The sequence below is a fragment of the Aulonocara sp. 'chitande type north' Nkhata Bay genome, linkage group LG19 (assembly GCF_057382095.1).
Source record: "Aulonocara sp. 'chitande type north' Nkhata Bay isolate Kocher_YH1m ecotype deep benthic linkage group LG19, A_spYH_male_GT1.1, whole genome shotgun sequence".
NCBI lineage: Eukaryota > Metazoa > Chordata > Actinopteri > Cichliformes > Cichlidae > Aulonocara > Aulonocara sp. 'chitande type north' Nkhata Bay.
The window spans coordinates 8920219-8935941 of NC_141362.1; the positions used below are offsets into that span (position 1 = coordinate 8920219).

At 42.6% G+C, this 15723-nt stretch overlaps 1 protein-coding gene across 2 annotated transcripts in view; it reads left to right on the top strand.

The window, feature by feature from the left end:
• The window catches only part of atrn (attractin), a 129129-nt gene extending 114143 nt beyond the window's left edge, over positions 1–14986 (top strand). The window contains exons 27-29 of one of the 2 annotated variants that reach the window (XM_086275470.1): positions 499–606; positions 10488–10602; positions 13800–14986. In XM_086275470.1, coding sequence (XP_086131596.1) covers positions 499–606; positions 10488–10602; positions 13800–13924 — 348 coding nt within the window. In that variant the 3' untranslated portion in view covers positions 13925–14986. Of the gene's footprint in view, positions 1–498; positions 850–10487; positions 10603–13799 lie in introns of those variants that run through there. The other variant, XM_086275468.1, reaches the window with a different exon arrangement.
• The last annotated feature ends 737 nt before the right edge of the window (positions 14987–15723 follow it).

Genomic DNA, 15723 nt, shown 5'->3' on the forward strand with positions numbered 1-15723 from the left:
TACCTCTGTACTGGTTAAATTCAGCTCCATAGTGAAATACTCACAGCTTGGTGAGCAGTGCTAGGGTTAGCTGTTATTTGTTACTGTCGTACATATGTTTCACCACAGTGTTTAGATTGACAGTTTCCAATTTTGTGTTGTTGGTGGCGTGGCTACAATTTGCTCACTGAACAAAACACACGAACCACTGTTCGAAAAGATCCCCCGAGTGTGAAATCAAACTTCACACAACTAAAGAATACACACAGAGACGTACACAGATCGTGGCTGTACAACCAAGTGGATACAAATTAAATTAATGGCGGTCAAAGTGGACTTCTCACTCTTTTACTTCAGTGAACGATCTAAATGTTTTCTGCTAGCTGGGTTGTGTGTGTGAAAAGTCATTTTTAAAAATAAAAAAAGCCCACCTCCTGATGGGCAGTTGTCTGGAGAATGGACAGTAGATGGTATTTATCTGTCACTGACCTTCGCATTACTCTCCTTCCTTTTTCTTAGCAACTGCTGAGGGAGATGCAGCAGATGGCCAGCCGGCCTTTTGCCACCATCAACGTCGCCTTGGAGACTGAGGAGGAGCCGCCTGACCTCATAGGAGGAAACGTCAAGGTTAGCGCAACCTTTTCCTTAAAGCAATCAACACAGAACCCCAGAGATCTACTTCTCTTGTCTGGGTTGACGGTTACCGCAGGCAGGAAAGTTCCATCTATGTTTGCCCGTGTCACTCATCTGCCCTCAAGTGGGAGCTCAGTCTTGTGTCTTTTGGCTGCTTTTTTGATTATGCTCAGGGAGAGATGTACTGCACGTCATCTGCTTTACGTCAATGTTGGCTCTGAAGAATGTTTTTTTTAAGGAGATCTCATTAGTTTTCAGCAAGCCAAGAAGGCCAAATTGAGCTCTCTTATGAAGAAGAGTTTGAAGTGCATTACAGGTCTAGTACATCTAATGAGGGTCAATGCAGTGTGCATTTGCCGGGACAGTGCGAGGGTTGGATGATGTTGAATGTGGGCTGCCAATGAGTAACACAGCACATTATACCAGTTATTTCCAGGTTATGTGGGTAGCCTGTGAATTCTAATGGAAATGAATTGAGTTAACCCAGGAGTTAAATACATGCAGACAAGAATACAGTTCTGCTGATTAAGACAGCACTTACCTCCCACATTGAGATATTCTTCATTTGATTAAAAAAAATTGACACCTTCTCACGCAAAGTGTTTGCAGACATGAAGATAATGAAACAATTAGGGGGTAACAATAAAATCATAATCTTCATCTTAGAAAACACACTTGTTTTAGTGCATCAGTGTGTTTGATGGACAAGCAGAAAATAAAGGTAGCAAGTTTACTCGTTCATATTTGGAGTGCAGCATAAAAACTGGTAAAGATTTCATTCGGGAACTACCTTAAAGGCAGTTTTGAGTACTCTGGCAAGTGACTGCACAGCCGTTTTTTTGCACATGCATGCACTTCAGCCGTGACAGATACCGTCCATTTCAGTTTGATCATCGCTCAGTGGACTTCGGTATAGCGACTTCGGTAGCTCTGTTGCACAGTCTGCGCGATGTGAGATTGCACCAATTTGTGCCTATATGAGACCATTGGTAATGATTCAGTGTTTTTACTGTTACCAAAGGGTTGCATCCTGCTACTTGCACACTCTCAAATAACTCAAAGGGCATATTTCCACTAGTGAGATTCCCGCTGATGCAGACCATCTCCTGTTGCGTGCTACATGTGGGAACCGAATACTTCAGACAGAGTCGTGACTTGATTATCCTGACGGCTTTTTGAGTGAAAACATCCCCGCCACCCCTCCAAACACACACACAACATTCTGAATTATAGGTACGGTGAAAAGAAATCTGTGTAGAGAGAAAGTGCTGAAAGTAGTAGAAGGGTAGATTTAAACATAAAGGTCAAGGTGAGGTAGAGATGGAGGTTTAGAAGACTTCATTATAGAGCGGAGTTTAACGTGCCGGCAGTAGAAGTCGGAGTGGATTTAAATGCAGATGCCGAGAATAGATGCAGTAGCAGAAAACATTTAAAAGTAGGAATCGTGCACTTATAGAAATTGCAGTTTAGTATACAACGGCACAGAGCCGCAGGCAGGCATACCTGTGACTGTGCGCTTTGTGATGAATGACCCCTGAATGCAGATGCAGCTCAGAATTATAGGACTGTGCAGCAGGCTAGCTCAGGGCCCCTCGGCTCTGACAGGGTCCATGCATCTCAAGGGGCTTGGATCATGAGCACAAGGTTACTTCTAGCAAAGGCTGCGGGGCCCCTCGGGAAGATCAGCAGCTACTCAAACCCCTGCTTGAACAGAAACTATGCCGCCTCTTCACATCTCTGCTCCTCTGTCCTCACTTCTTCTCTCCTCTTCTCATCTTTCCTTTCCTTTAAATATTCCCTTCCCTACTGCCTCCTTCTTCGTCCCTCTTTCTTCTTCTCGCCTTCTTTTAACTTCTTTGTAATTTACCATCTTTTACTGTTTTTTTCTCTTCTATCTTCATTTTATTCATTTTGCTTTCTTTGCTTTATCATTTGCCCTTTCTTTTCATTTTTTTAATGTCCTGTTTTCATCTCTTCTGTTAATCTCGGGCTTTTATTATCTTATTTTGTCTTTCCTTTGTCTGCTCTTCATTGTAATTTCCTTGGTTAGCCTCTTCCACTTTTCTCTGTTTTATGCCCTCTCTCCCCTTTTAATGCATTCTTGCATTTTCTACATTTCGATTTTTTTCCCCTTTACCCAGCAGTGGTTCTCGTCTCTACTTTTACTCTTTTCTTGATGGCTTCCGTTTGTCGTTTCTCTTCTCATGTCATTTATTCAAATCTATTCAGTATATTTTCCCATTTCTTTATTTATATTGCTTCTTCTGTTCTTGTCTTCTTATATTTTGCCTCCAGTTTTGTCCTCCTTTTGTCCTCTTTATTTTCACTTTTTTCTCCATTTTGACTCATTCTGTCCTCTGCTTTGTGTCTTTTCTTTTTCTTTTCGTCGCTCTTGTGCCCTGTCTGACATCCTTACTTCACTGTAGTGTTCTCCTCTAATTTACTAGCCCTTAAATGATCCTATCAGCTGTCTAGGATTTTCTATTGGCCTTATCTGTTTTTTCCCCTTTATTGTGTGTGTTTATGTGCATTCTGTGTGCACTCCTGTGTGTCGCTGTGGCGGAGAAAGAAAAGATGCTGCAGAATCAGACTCTTCCTGCTCTGCATTACCTTTTCTTCTTCCTGGTCTTTTTTTTCTTGTTTCTTCTATTCTTCCCAGCCTGCTCTCCTCCTCTCCATCAGGGTAGGAGCAGCCCAGGAGCAGAGATCCAATTTAGATCTTCCTCCTCAGCTTTCTGTGCCTTAACCTGCTCACAGTGAGTGTGCGCTATCCTATCTCCTCCCAGCTCAGATTGAGCGACTCGGAGCAGGTTCTTCCCCTTGTTTCCATGCTGTTTTATCAGGATGCTACAGTTGTGTATTAAGGCCCACAGTCAGAGTATACGGGAGGCCAGGCGCCGCACAGCAAGCTCAAGATCATTAAAGTTGTTTATAGTCATGATGGGAAGTCCAAACTTGCTCCGCCGATGAGATATATTCACTCAGCTCCTGCCAAATGGAGCCTGCGGTCCCAGCATAGCAGGCAGATGATTACCTTTGTGACGCCTTCTGCTCTGCTTTTATTCATAGATACTGTGTGAAGAGAGGAAATCAGGACATGTGAGGCAAAAAAAAGTAGTGTTTGCTATTGGGAGGGAAAAGTATTGTTTTATCTAACGTGTTTATGATATGTCATTCTAAGCTGCAGGTCAGGCGTATTCTACTAATGTTGGTGTCTTTACCTATTAAAACCCTACTAGGAGTAGTGTTTTCTGATCAGAGTGGAGTCTGCCACATTTCAGGCCTGATTATAGGACAAAATGACTGGTTGTGCATCAGAAGTTATTTAACTACCCTTCAAATAACCTGGAATCTAATGGTCATCAACCCACATCTTTGTTGAGATATACTGAGTTATCAATACTTGCCCTTAAAGGTACAGAGAAGGTCGTCACATTCTGTCTTAATGAGGCAAAATCAATCAGCGCAGATCAGTGCTCAGTTATTTTTATTTGTTGTTTTTTCTTTATGAAAGACAAGATATTCATTGTGTACCTCATTTTTTAGGTCCTTTCTGTATTTCATTGTGAAATGGGAAAAAAAAGGACTTTTCCTCACAGATTGAATTACAATTACATGCAATTACACATTTTTGATGTCTGAGGTTATATTTCCTGAGGTGTTTTATGTTGTTTTGTCAGTAATCAGTGTTTCTGTTCTGGCACTTATGTAAAAACCAACAAACAGAAATGGGCTGAAAGATGAGGGAGCACTAGAAGAAAAGTATGTGCCTTTTGTTTGTTTTGGCCAGCACATCAGATACCTCAGTTTGTTTGAGCTTGTGTGTGCGTGCGTTTGTATTAAAAATGACAGCCATTGTTCTCTTCCGCTGTCTTTAGTCTTCAAATAAAATTAGCATGCGGTTGGCATTACTGCACATACGCTTCAGTGAAAAAAACCCTCTAAATTAGACAAGAACTGGACGGAAAATTAGTGGCAACAGATCCTATACTTGCATGTTTTGGTTCAAATTCCAATTTAAACCAAATTTAAACTTGGTTCATGTATGTATGGAGGAGGTCAGCAGCGAGTGTCTACAGCCATCTGTAAAACACAGTGGAGGCTGTATCATGGTTTGGGGCTGCATTTCAGCCGGGGATGCTGGGAATCTTTTTGAGTTATGAATGCTGAAAAAAACCATCCAAATTGGCTCCACCAAGCAATATTTATTTTGCTTGATCTGACTGTAAGTGCAGTAAAAGCATTTTTTGGAACATTATCAGTCACGGATTGTACTTGAACATTTTTGAAGCTCAGCGGGATCAACTTGACAGAGAACCGAACAAAAGGCATCCAAAGTTCAAAGAAGAGCTTTGAATGTCCATCAAGATTGTTTTGTATTTACTCATTTTCATTGTGGTCTAATATTAAAACCAGTTTGGTGATTTGAAAACATGTAAATGTTACATTGGGAACGGGGCAGGTACTTTTAATTAGTATACTTACATGCTTTTTCCATTTATAATTGCATATTTGAATAAATTGCTGCACATATTGCCTATTTGCCCAGCAAAACATAAAGAAATATGTGTGGTTGGAGGCTTTTGCACAGTACTGCACTTATATATAAACTTCTCTGGAGGATTTAGTTCAAATCCATCACCATATGTTGCCATTACAGGGTGCCAAATGATTTTTGGTGGAAAGAAACCAACTCACTAAAAACTCAAAGTTGGCTCAGTGGTGCGGCTGTACCTAGTGAGTCACCACAACAGGGAGACTGGCTTGCTCTTGTTGCTGCTAGGGGAAAACTATCCCCTGGCTGCTGCTAAAGTAGAAACGAATGCAGTGGATGAAAGCGGAGCAGCATGCGGTTGCTTTGTATGCCCACATCAATGTGAACGTATGTGTGTTTTTGTGTGTGTGTGGGCAATTCTTCCTACTGGGCTAATTACTGGAGGTAATTTAACAAAACCTTTTGCCGCTCTGCCTGGCCACTCTAGATAACTCTCCAGAGTGGCGGCTGGTGAGGGAGGTTGAGCAAGGGGGAGCCGGCGGAGTTGGGGGAGAGCGCTTCAACACCATATAACAAAGGCATCTGCTGGGGAATGTTATTAACATGCAGCTTCTGAAGAAGACCACAGAAAAAGACACCTCCTTCGGGGAACATCTTAGGCAAAGACAAAGCACGCTCAAAGAGTTTGAAAGGATGGATAATTGAATTTTTCAAGGTGTTGTTTTTTTGATCCCCCCCATCCCTTAATTTCTGCATAGGACAAAATAAAATGTATGTTGTGGAAGATAAATTAGGTGTGTTTGCTTGTTTTGGGGTTTTTGGTTTTTCCTGTTTTGTTTTTCTCAAAAATAGAAAGTGAAGCACCTGCCTAGTAGCGTCAAGTTGAAATTGAGGTTGTACACTGGATGCAGTGCTGATGAACACCGCAATTGACAATGCAACAAGGCCTGTTGAAATCAAAATGATCCCATTGTCACATCAGTCTGATAGCGAGTCTCTTCCAATACCACACTTATTCGCAGTGTCTACTCCCTCTTCGGTCTGAATATGAGATACCGGTGTTATAAAATGAGAAACGACACGAAAACAAGTCACAACCTAAGAGCAGCTTGCAGCTGCTGCGGTGGAAATTGGACTTGGACTCTAAGCTGTGAAATTAAAAGCTGCCAGTCTTTTTCTTCTTCTTTTTTTTTTTTTTTATTTCTTTTTACACAGAATACAGATGTGCTCGAGTCATCACGGCGCCACTTATTTTTCAGTTGTAAAAACATTGGATGAGAAATCCATTCTGCCCGAGGCAAAAACAGGCCCGTGGACTGGAGCAAACCCAGCCTAGTTGAAGTGCTTCTGGCAAGGCCAAAATAATTGTTTCATCTTTTCTTGTACCAAGGCATCGAGGAGCAAACTTAGCCAAGTGTGGTATTGCTCTACCTTATGTTGTATTGGTTGTCAGTTGTCGGTATTTTTATTCCCATTTTTTTTAGCAATCCGTGTCAGCAGAATATAATGATGTTCTGGCACCGTGATTTTGAAAATGGGAAGAAATGATCCTTATAGTGAGTGCTTTGTTGTCTTATCTCGTTATTGAGTCATCACTCATTTATCACACAAAGCTGTAAGGGATATTAAGGTTGTTTTTTTTTTTCTTCTTCTCTTTGTTGCCTTGGGGGAAAATATTGGCTTTTACTTTAATCAAATGAAAAATAGGATGCTTTTATCTGGTTCTCTGCCACCTCTCTTGTGAGTCTTTAATTTTGCTTTTCTAAAGTGCCTTTGGAGCGCTATAGACACCTCTGACTGCGTCCCACAGCAACCTTCACAAAAAGTAAATTAATGTGTAGTTCATTTAAATCTATTTTTTTCATTCTCTGTAAAAACCTTAATTGGATATTTTCTGTTTCTATACAGTATACAGTGTTTGAGGTGCTCCAGAAAATTGATAGTAATCAAAGTCAGACCTGATTTTTATTTATTTATTTCAAAAATCAGAACACTAGCTGACAAGGTCATCATACACATGCATTAAACATGATATCTGTGCTGTGAATTCGTCTGTATTTGCCATTGAAATCCACTCTTAGAGAAGGACTCGTGCTTTTTTTCTATTCTTGCTCAGCCTCTGTTTTCGTGAACTCACTGAAAGGAAAGAGAGAAAGAGCTGTGCCTATAAATAGTGTAATATGTGTAAGGGGAATTCCTTGAAGATAAACTGATTGGTTCATACGTGTCATTTCAGACACAAGTGTCAGAAACTTGACAGCTTGCAGAGTTTAGCAGCCTCGTGTCTCACATGGGATGAAGCGTAGCACACTTACAGTTTCCCCAGTAACCACAGATGTTGGGAGGCAAGACTGTTTAAGAGTTTCGGAAATCATTTTTTCACGTTTAGTGAGGCATTTAGTGCTCGTTTTTGAGAAAAATCCTTTAGTCTTATTAAATGCAAACATATAAAGGGGCTGCGTTATGTGATAGCTGTGGTAGCCCTCAGATGTCAAACACACAGAAAACACCAGTAAACAACAGAAATGGAATAAAACACAAAGACAACGTTAAAGATACACAAAAGATGAATAAAACACAGGGAGTTGGATAAAACACAAAGTACATAAAACAAAAACACTACAGTAGTTTTGGGGAGACAATAGCGTCACTGAACAGCTGTGAAAGTGGCATAAACCAAAACATGCAAAGTATTGCACTGAGACGTGTTTAAAAAAGCAGAGAGAGAGTAAGCGCAGGTCATATGTTTCTATTCATATAATACTACATGTTATATACTACAGTAGACTTTTGTTATTAGCTGTTAACTTGTCACTTCTACAGCTGTTACGTCACATTATCGTCTCCCAAAAAAACTTTGCTTGTCTTTTGTGAGATTTTTCAGCATTTTTACATGTTCTTTTACAACTTGGGGTTGATGTTGAAATGTGACAGTGAGCACCACCGAGGCAAGCGATTTAAAAGACAAACAAATGGCAAAAGCAAGGGAGTGAAAGAGTGTTTTTTTCCCTTTTTAATAGAGAACATTACATGGAAGAAGGAGCTCTGTCTTCACCGTGATAAGCTGTTGTGAAGTTTTCCCTTGTCTGGGTCAGAGGTCATGAAGGAGACGCTGTGGCACACTATATGGATTGTAAAGCATAAACTCTCTGTGATTTTAGCCTTTTAAAAATATCTTTACAAGAGTGGGGTGGAGGTGAAGAAGGAGGCTGAAGGAGAAGAGAATGCAAAACAAAGCAGTGACCCATCCTATTATCTTTGGGCCTCTTTGTCTACATTAGTCAGATTAATTTCTCAAAGCCGTGCCACTGTTACAGTAATTTATTTATTGCGTGTCAGAGTTGAGAAGCAGGCCACAGCTTTAGTGTCTGGAAATTTATTTGCTGCTGCTGGTTCGACTGCAGTGTTTCCAGAGGGTGACACGCCAACACCCCGTCAGTTCTCAGGAAGGGCTTTAATGCTGTGTGTGTGTAAATGTGAGAGGAGAAAGTGTTGCGAGCTCTTATATACACACACATTGGTGTTATGCACACGCAGCGCAAAGTGTAAAGCCAGTTTTTCTGTTTAGCCAGTTGTTATATGAACATAGGCTTTGGCTGAATGCATCTTGGAATACTAACTTATTTCTTGCATTAAATGGTGTTATTTTTAGAGGTGCATTTTGCTGGACAAAAATAGTAAAAATGACTGTTAAATGTAAGAGAAAGTTTGCTAGCAGGCCGCCATGTTGGTTTTTGCCCAAAATCTAGGAGCATGGTTTGCATTTGCATGGTTGCACGAGGCCGTAGAAGAGAGATAGGCCCTGTCGATTATCTGTTACGACACCGCCCTAGTGGCCTGTCCATCAAGCGTCCAGTGCTGCGAAGCATTGCGATCTCTTGCGTGCAAGAACCCCGTCTTGGGACATCTCCCATAAGAGGGTACAGCTGTGTGAAAATGTTACGGGAGTGCCAGAGTGTCCTACCCAGTCAAATTGCAGTCATTGCTTTTAGAGAAAAACGGATATGATGGTTTATCCATGCATGAGGCCGACGTGTAAAATCACCAGCACATTTATTGAGTGTCTGGAAGGCATGATGGTATCCACTAAGGCGTACTGTATACAGTGCACATAACTGGGCATAAAATGCCCTTCTCTGTCAGGTTGTACCTGAGCACGGCCAATTGCACAGGCACACCTCCGAAAGCACACGTGCCATAAACAGACAGACACACATGTGTGCGGGCATAAACAAATACAGACTCCCTTCTGTTACAGCACCAGCTGAACTGAATCCCTACTCAGACACACACATACATACATACAGACACCCAGAGGCATCCAGGTCTTTGTGCCACTTCCCTAGCTACCTGCGAGACAGCCTGTGTATCCTGCTGGTATGAAAGGTAAGCCTCAGAGAGACGGAGCAGAGAATAAATGTGTAAAATGGGTCAGAGCCTGAATATCATTACTGCCCTGCTCCCCATGTGTATACTTACTGTGTGTGTGTGTGTGTGTGTGTGTGTGTGTGTGTGTGTGTGTGTGTGTATGTGTGAGAGAGACAAGCTGTGATGAATTTGTGAGTGAAAAGGCGAAAAGAGTGTGTGCCTAGTGCTGTATGTGCGTGCGTGTGTCACTTTAGCTGCATTCCCACTCGGGGAGTTAAACTCAACTCTCCAGAGTATAAAGACTGCCATGGGAAGGATCTCAACTTGTCTGTTTTGGAAGGTTTTGTGTTTGAGCACATTGAGAGGCAGTGTCAGTAGTGTGTGAAGCCATGCCATGGCCCAATTTTTCTTGTCCGGCTCAGGAATTCAAAACACAAAGCCAGAGAGACACAGGAAGTTATCTGTATGCAGGCAAGATGGTGGCATTCTCCATATCCATATCCTCTGTCGAGGTAAAACTATAAATATTGTACGAGGCTAGCATCAGCAGCAGATCCAGACAGTGTTTACAGGGTGGAGGGGGGGGGACTCATCCCCCACATATGGATGAGTCGCTGATAAAAAGGAGATATTGGTATTAGAGAGTCAGGCGTGTCAGACGGCCTGCAGCGACCGGAGCGCACCGCCGACCCAAATCTCCATTCAGGCGTCTTCGCTTGATAGCCACTCATTGCCAACGCTGCACACATGCGGCATTGTCATGAAATTGTGCTCAGTTGGGGATTTTGAAGGTTGGAGGGGTGGGCAATTTGTGCCTGCAGATCAGTAGTTGCATCTCAGCACGGGATAGAAAGGTGGGTTTTTTGTGTTTCTGTGCATGTTGCTGACACAAACAAGAACAGTAACAGTAAAGCCTCTGTTATCCACGGCTTTGAAAATGGTGTGTGTTCACCAGGATTTGAGAGCCTTGTGATGTATACTTTTTTCTTCTTTTCCCATTTTCTTTCCACAGTCCGTCCCAAAACCCATCGCCCTCGAGCCTTGCTTTGGCAACAAAGCCGCCGTGCTCTCCATCTTTGTACGGTTACCCAGGGGCACTGGCGGAATCCCTCCTCCAGGACAGTCTGGTAAGACGCAGCCTTTAAAATCCTTCACTTGTTTTTCTTTCCTGACTTGTTTGTTTGATTGAGCCTCACTTTTTTACATCATCTTTCCTTGATCTGACTTCCTCCCCCCTCTGTTATGTACTGTAGCTTTGGTCTTAGTCGGTCCATGACAATTTTGAGCCTTTCAGTCTTTTTTCAACGTGGTTCACTTCCTCTTTCTTTTGTTATCCAACACTGACTTTATGATCCAGCCTCCAGTGTATACACACACACACACCAGCTTCAGTTTTAAGAAAATGAAACTGGTGATCTTGATTCTTAATCTATAGATTAGTTAAATTTTTATTTAATATTTGTACAGGATAAACCTGCAAAATGCTTCCAAGTTAATGCATTTAATATACATGGATAAAAAATAATTGAGAGCTCACGCATCTATTTTTTTCCCCCAGGCCTATATATTTAAATAAAAAAAAATTAGGATGCAAGGACCAGATTTGGGTTTTGGTGGGAGGTAAAAAAGCACTATCAGCATTTAGAAACAGAGCACAGTGAGAAGATGACATAAAAATTAGGAATTTAGAGATTTCTTGGTTCCTTTTTCAAAATATAGGAAGGAGAGAATATTTAAATCAAGCGTGCAAACTGATTTGTGACGTGCTATTTGCACTGATATTTAACGCTGGAAAAAAGCATGTATTGCGCCCTGTATTAGCTCACTTGCGGCAGCAAAACCTTCCAGCCACTCTTTAGTTTTTAGCAGTTGGAGAAAGGAGAGAACGGAGGGATCACGATGTGGATTTTGGACCCCATCCTGACAATAATCAGGCCTTGGATGGACGTCAGTCTGGATCAATACCTTTACGTAAAATATTAAATTTAATTACACTCAAATTGAACCGTTGTGATTTCAGGACCATGGAGAGCACTCAAGGTTTCACAGTGATCTCATGAGCTCTACTTGACCACATGACTGATTTTTAGTGGTGGACCTACTCAAATTCAGCTGCGTGCACTTTGGACCAGTCGCCAGCCTCTCACGGGGCATTCGCACTCTCATTCACACCTATGTGCAATTTAGGATCACCAATTAACCCGACCTCACTAACTGCCTGTTTTTGGACATCAGCTGACTGTGCCTGTGTTTGGAAAACAGCACAACAGTTGTAAATTACTCGCAGAACCAACCACACCTCTGAGTGCTACTTGGGGATTGCGTGATTTTTAGTCTCAGCAAAATCATGCACATCCATCTCGACAGTGGTCTAACATGTTTACAGTAATTACTTCATCTAGCACCATCGTTTTGATGTGGATGTATTCATTTTTAAAAACGCTGCAGCTTGAAAGCAGCAGTGCTATTCCTGGTTTTCCTCAGTTACTGCTCTTCACTCCCTCCTTTTTTCCTCTTCCTGTGGCGAAATGAAGACTGCTTGTTGCTTTCCTACCTTCATCTACTTGGTGTGTTAGGAAGCATACTGCAGCTATATCCATGCAGACTCATTCTGTGCTTGATTCCTCTCTATCCTCTTCTCATCCTCGTTGCTTTAAAGTGCAATCTAGTGTTTTTCCTGTTTCCCTCTGCTCCCTTCTTTCCCTTCCTCCTCCTTTTTTTTGCCCAACTTCTGACTGCACTGAGAATTGAGTCCATTACTTTCTTTCATCCTCTGCTCTGTCACTTGCTGTCTTCACATTCCCACCCATGCTTCATCTGTTTTCCTTATCTTTCTTTTCAAGATCCTCTGATAAGACCCAAGTGCTGCTTCCCTTACCTTTTCTTAGTTTTTGTTTCCTGTTCTCTTTCTTTTACCGTCTCAATAATTCAACTCTCCTTTCTTTCAGTATTTTTTTCCTCCTCTGTGTTGTATAGCTCTTTGCCTCCCACAGTTGCAATCCCCAGACCATCAGCATGCCTAAGGCCCTTATTAATTACCACATTGTCCTTTTGTCATAACAAAACTGCCGCGGCTCTCGATGGAGCTTTCCCTTGGGCAGCTTTTGTTGAGACCATGTTAGCCGTGTTCCTCCCATCTCCTCGTGCCCTGGGGGGGGGGGTCTACCGTTATAATGCTTTTAACTTGCTCCCCATCCAGCCGTGTTGCTTTCAGATCTTTAAACTGCTTTCAGTTTTTCAGCATCCCAGCCTCACAGCACTCTTTAGCTCATTTCATAGCAACCAAAAGGATATCACCACCACAGATTATCACTGATTTCTATCTTCGGCTCGTTTAGGTGATTTGAGCCATCCTGCTTTTTTTTCTCTTTTTCAACCAATAAGAAACTAGTAGTATCTGTATGATTTCTCAGCATGCGACCCCTAGCGCAGCCGTTTTCTCTTTTTTATGCCTTCAGTGTTTACTTGATTGCAATAAATGCGTCTAATATTGGTGATAAATGGAGTTTACTGGTATTTCATGGCTCAGAGAATGTTATTAAATGTTGATGAAGTGTGGTGTAAGTTAATGATTGCCAGCTCTGCACGTTTGTGTACGCGGTTGTGAGTTGGCAGTTGTGTGTTTTGCTTTCCACACATCAGCAGCTTTCCCCACATTACAGTTACTGCATTCAGAGTTAGCCTCATATTGCAAGTGTAGCCTAATTAATGCTGGGTTTTTGAGACTGTTACCAGTGCATACATTTCAGTGTCTTAATTTTTTTCCTTAATTATAAACGATCTCCTCGCCATTTTAACATGGCTTAGCATTTAACTTCTCTCCCTCTAATTTAACTTATATGCATCGATTTCCTTATTTATGGGTCAGTTTCTACTTTAAACTTGATCATTTATCCTCATTCCCAGCTCCACATTTGTATTCTTGGAGGTTAAAAGTGCTAACATCGCAGTTCATCCTCTGTCTTAAAGGTCACACTGTGTTTTTTAGGTTTTTTAAAGTTGTCTTCTGATTGGCTGCCTCTCGCAAAAAAAAGAAAAAGAAAAACAAAGCTCTGTGCTTGAGGTGATCATATTCAGGGGCGCACATGTCGCATGCACACCTGTGGACCACTCATGTGCACCCCTGATCATAGTAGATCGTACCTTGTCTTTTGTGGAGCAGTGTGATTATTTGCACATGTTTGAAACTTTGGACATGTTTTATATGTTATACAAAGTTCACAGGTTGATATGACAGAAAATAAGGAAAAGCGTAATAAAAGTAATTCATGTTTGTAGTTTTATATCTTTTACTTTAACTAAACGAGTCCTCCTGTGTGCGCAGGTTTGGCCGTGGCCAGCGCGCTGGTCGATGTATCTCAGCAGATGTGTGTGGGGTACAAGGAGAAGTCTGGCGGACTGAGGAACCGTAAACAGCAGCCCACAGCACAGCCATCCACCTGCATCTGACTGCATCCCCTGTCCTCTTCTACCATCCCAACACCAAAAGCTCTCCCATCAGCCTCCCCCACCCTCCCCTCGCCTCAGCCCCATCCTTCAGAGACTCCCACCAGCTCCGCTCTGGCAGGGAGAGGTGCATGCTGGGACGCAGGACTTGAACGTTTTGGTGAAGGGGGCCGAGACATCTGGCAGACTGCAGCCTCAGAGGTCTCCCCCTTCCTGTCCTCCTACAGGAACTTTGATGCTTGGAGTCCCCTCGAACTGATCGACAGAAACTAGACACAGAGAGGGGGGAGGGAGGGAGGAAGGAAGGAAGGAAGGGACAGAGCAGGTGCTGACCCCTCCCCTCCCCCTCAGCGAAACATTTTACATTTGTCGACACCACCTCGTTAGTCGAGGCGGCCACGGCTTGCTGCTAGAAGAGATCCTTGTCTCGTAGTTTTTGACAAAACAAAAAACAAAACAAAAAAAATCCAGAGACTTTGCGACCGTCTATGTTCGCATTTTATTTAAGTTATTGTTGTTCTTTCTTTTGTATTGTGTTATTTCAGAGGCAGGAACAAAACTGGACACGCTCAGTTGGACATGCACACACAAAAACGCATAACACACACTTCAGCAAGCCCTTGTACCCATTTGTAGCCCATTGTCACCTGCTGTCATGTTCACAGCTCAGCACTGAGGGCTGTTGTCACTGGAGTCCTGCAAAGTTTGGCCTCCGAGCAAGCTAACAGCATGTTCAGTCTTCCTTTAATGAGGATCCACTGTAGGAGGTTGCCTGTGTAGCCAGAGCCCATTTAAAGAGTGTGTGACATTTCAATCGGCCTATGTGTCTTCTCCCGCTGCCCACTCTTGCGGCCTGTCTGGAGCTTCGTCTCTCTGTCTTTGGCCATTTGGCTGCCGAGCCGTCCGCCGCACAAGGCAAGACCGCTGCAATGCCTCACCTGTGCTGGCCGGCTGGCTGCTGGATCGCCAGTGCAATTGAAACTTTTCCAGCTAATTACTCTTCCAGTTCTAATGAAAGCCAATGGCAGCATGCAAAGCTCACTCACACACAGAGCTAGAAGTAGTGGTGGGGTGGGGGGGGGGACCTCTGGCAATTAAAAATTGTCCTCGAAACCATTGTGACACAGGCTTCCTATAGATCACGTGACTCTGACTGAAGTGATTTGGCTGATGTTAGTAACCGCTGCCAGGGCAACTGTTGAGCTCTGAGACTGTTGCCTAAGAAATCCATACCTTCTAATTACTGCTCTCATTTCCCAAAATGCAATGCATCCCTCCTACCCCCGGGATACCAGCATCTCCGCCGCTCTTATTGTGCCATTCGATTGCGATCGTTCCACATCTGTGATCTATCTACAACCGCCCAATTAGCCCATACAGCAGCGACGTCTGTGCCCTTATCGATGCGGCTACAGTGGAGCTGCTAAACCCCAGCGTTTAAATGGTAAAGTGCAGTGTTTTTTTACTTTTGTTAGCAGCCAGAATGCATGAGTCAGTGCCTGTTTCTTTAAGAGCATCGTTTTTTAAAAATGGACTTTTGAATTGGCCTCCATGTCTCTTATGTTGTCGTCTGGTCCCTCAGCTGCTTTTCCCTGCACTTGTCTACAGTCTACATCTAAAATATCGGTCCTGCTTTTAAAGCAGCATTACTTCAAGTGGGAAAATGAGGGAAAATGCAGAATAAAAAATCTCAAGGCAAACACAGAAAAACTGAGATTGGTAGATTAAAACAGAGATGTCACAACTAAAGCATCAAATTTGGGTTTGTGCCATTTTTTGCTTTAGTTTTTCTTTCTTTGTTC